Raw genomic sequence first — 3,030 nt, forward strand, 5'->3', positions numbered from 1 at the left:
CAATATGGAAAGGATCTGATCAGCGATCTGAAGAGTGAGCTGTCTGGAAAGCTCGAGGATGTCATGGTTGCCCTGATGACACCACTGCCACATTACTACGCCAAAGAACTCCACGACGCTATTTCAGGACTTGGAACCGATGAGGAAGCAATAATCGAAATATTATGTACACTCAGCAATTACGGGATAAGGACTATCGCTGCGTTTTATGAGAATCGTAAGTGAAAAACCCATCAAAAAAAGCACAACATAATTGTGTTAATTGTCCTCCCCATGAATCCGTGTTCTCTCTTTTCAAAAGATAAAAAGATAGAATTGCCACACCGAGTTGAGCATTAAAATTGATCGAATAATTATTTTCCGCGCAATGACGATTGAAAATTCAGTGATAACTGATGATGACTAATCGTCAAGGTTGTCACGGCTGACAGGCCAGTCAATTATTTGAGAAACTAGTTGTGTTTACGATGAGACACTTTGCATTGGATCTATAATTATACATGTGTTGGGTACGGTGTGGGGAGTGATGTCATCAACTCGTGACGCGAATATTCGTCTCCTTGGTGGAGCAACGTGGGATTGCGTTATTGGAATTCGTTTGAAGAATTCCTCCTTCTCTCATTTCATGATTACTCACGGGAGTTTAATAATAATGAAAAGATGGAATTATGATTTTAATAAAATTCTTGATTTATTTTTCAGTGTACGGAAAGAGTCTGGAGAAGGACCTGAAGGATGACACTTCTGGTCACTTTAAGAGATTGATTGTTTCCCTCTGTCAAGCAAATCGTGATGAAAATCAGGGAGTCGATCATGCTCAGGCTCAGGCTGATGCCCAGGCATTATTTGATGCTGGAGAGAAGGAATGGGGCACAGAGGAGTCACAATTCAATGCAGTCCTCGTTACTCGAAGTTATCAGCAACTTCGACAGACATTCCTCGAGTATGAGAAGATATCAGGGCACGATATTGAAGTTGCCATCAAGAAGGAATTCTCAGGGAGTATTGAGAAGGGTCTTCTTGGAATTGTTAAGTGTGTTAAATCCAAAGTTGGATTTTTCGCTGAGAGACTTCATGCTGCTATGCAGGGAATCGGCACGAAGGATCGCACTCTCATTCGCATTATCGTATCGCGAAGTGAAATCGATCTTGGAGATATCAAGAAAGCGTTTGAGGAGCGATATGGAAAATCACTTGAGAGCTGGATCGTTGGGGACACTTCTGGGGATTACAAGAAATCCCTTCTCTCTATTGTTTCCACATAATTCCACTATTTTATCCGTTAGTGTTACCATAATGTCCAAAAATTGTGCTCGGAATCTCTCAACTGTGTTCAAACCGACAATTATGGGAAAAATTTAAAGAAAAATCTGGGGAAAATACTGAAATTATTATTTTTTATTCTCTCGGGATTTTTCTGTAGATCAATCCTCGGGAATTGACGGGAAAAATTAATTATTGCACAAAGAAATGGCCTATCTTTTGTCATACAAGTCAGTAGTGAATTGAAAACAAAGAGTCGCTTAAAATTCATGTAAAATTTTTGGTGAATAGATATTAATTTAATCGAGACTAAAATTTTCATAGAAATTATGAAACTGACGGTCTGCAAAATCTTCATAATTTCTGTTATTCACCAAAAATTATAATTGTCTCAGCTAGTTAACAAATTTGCTGCAGAATTTTTTTGGCTTACGGAATTGCAGATATAATTGTAAATTTCAGAGGAATGCCCACTCCACAGTCTTGAAGAAGATACGCTTAAGAAAGAACGCGAGGAAATAATTTTTTATGTAATATATATCAATCAACTATGCGATGTTTATACACATTTATAACTATATTTTTTACACGTGTTTTACTATCTCGATATTATTATTACGAATTGCCTTCCAAATTCAAACAAATTATACAACCGGTGAACAGATTGTTATTTGTTGGAAGAGAGGGTCACAGCTTTACAGCAGTGCAAATTACCGATGCCTTGTATTTTTTGTTTAATTATATTAGTGCTAATAAAATATAAGCATTTGATGTCGATTTCACAGTGAATTATTATTAATTTACGCAACCCTGAATACTCGTGGCAAATAATGATATTCTCACACGAGAAGAGCGTTTCTTTTATATTTATGTCATAGACGCCGGTAATCACGCGATTCTACCGATGATATAAAATAGTTTACGAAACACGTGCGTTATGGTTTTTTTTTACTCATGGCATTGTAAAATTCACCTTTGACGCGTGTTGTGTAATATACTATTTTTCCTTTAATTCCAACTACTACCGTATTTTACAGTTAGAGTGATGAAGTTATTGTCGACGTAGCATGAGGTAGTGATAAGATTTCGACGACTACTATCAACAAATTATCCGGATAGTTCCCCATTGAGGAAATAAAAATACTTGATCATTCTGACCCCTTTATCATTTATGTGAGACGCATCCGACAGGGAAGTGTAATTCCAAGTGTTATTACATTCTCTAATATGATACTGTGGATACTTGTTCAATTTTTGTGGATTCTTCCAGGGTGAGAGAAATAATTAATTAATTCAACCCCTGAATTGCCCTTGTAAAGAAAAATCATCTGAAAACCTTAATTCGTTTTATAAGAAATTTTATCGAAACTCGGGATAAGAATTCTCATTATATTTTACGAAAATTCTATTTTCAAATACAATTCCATTGGACTTATCTATTAATTATAATTAATTACTGATATTGCTATTATTTATTGATGATTAGAATTTGGAAAGAAATGCAAATCAAATTGAATGAATTTAATTGAACTGCAGATTCCTGGCAAATGACGATTTTCACCTGAAATTTCCACCTGGATTCACCATCGGGGCATCGAGTTCCGCTTATCAAATCGAGGGTGGCTGGAATGCCAGTGATAAGGGAGTGAGCGTGTGGGATTGGTTTGCGCATGAGAAAAATTTTCTGATTGAAGATGGATCTAATGGAGATATTGCATGCGATTCATATCACAAGTATAAAGAAGATATTGAAATAATGGAAAATAT

General features: G+C 36.1%; 2 protein-coding genes across 2 annotated transcripts in view; both read left to right on the top strand.

The window, feature by feature from the left end:
- Positions 1-2,040, top strand: part of LOC105267055 (annexin B9) — a gene marked incomplete at its 5' end in the record, with an annotated part of 3,573 nt that extends 1,533 nt beyond the window's left edge. The window contains 2 exon segments of the mRNA XM_011305657.1: positions 1-217; positions 703-2,040. Of these exon segments, the coding sequence (XP_011303959.1) occupies positions 1-217; positions 703-1,265 (780 nt within the window).
- An 81-nt stretch (positions 2,041-2,121) lies between these two features.
- Positions 2,122-3,030, top strand: part of LOC105267164 (myrosinase 1-like) — a 3,088-nt gene continuing 2,179 nt past the window's right edge. The window contains exons 1-2 of the mRNA XM_011305821.1: positions 2,122-2,534; positions 2,800-3,027. Of these exons, the coding sequence (XP_011304123.1) occupies positions 2,491-2,534; positions 2,800-3,027 (272 nt within the window). The 5' untranslated portion in view covers positions 2,122-2,490. The remainder of the gene's footprint in view (positions 2,535-2,799; positions 3,028-3,030) is intronic.

Source organism: Fopius arisanus, unplaced genomic scaffold (genome assembly GCF_000806365.1).
Source record: "Fopius arisanus strain USDA-PBARC FA_bdor unplaced genomic scaffold, ASM80636v1 scaffold00044, whole genome shotgun sequence".
Lineage (NCBI taxonomy): Eukaryota > Metazoa > Arthropoda > Insecta > Hymenoptera > Braconidae > Fopius > Fopius arisanus.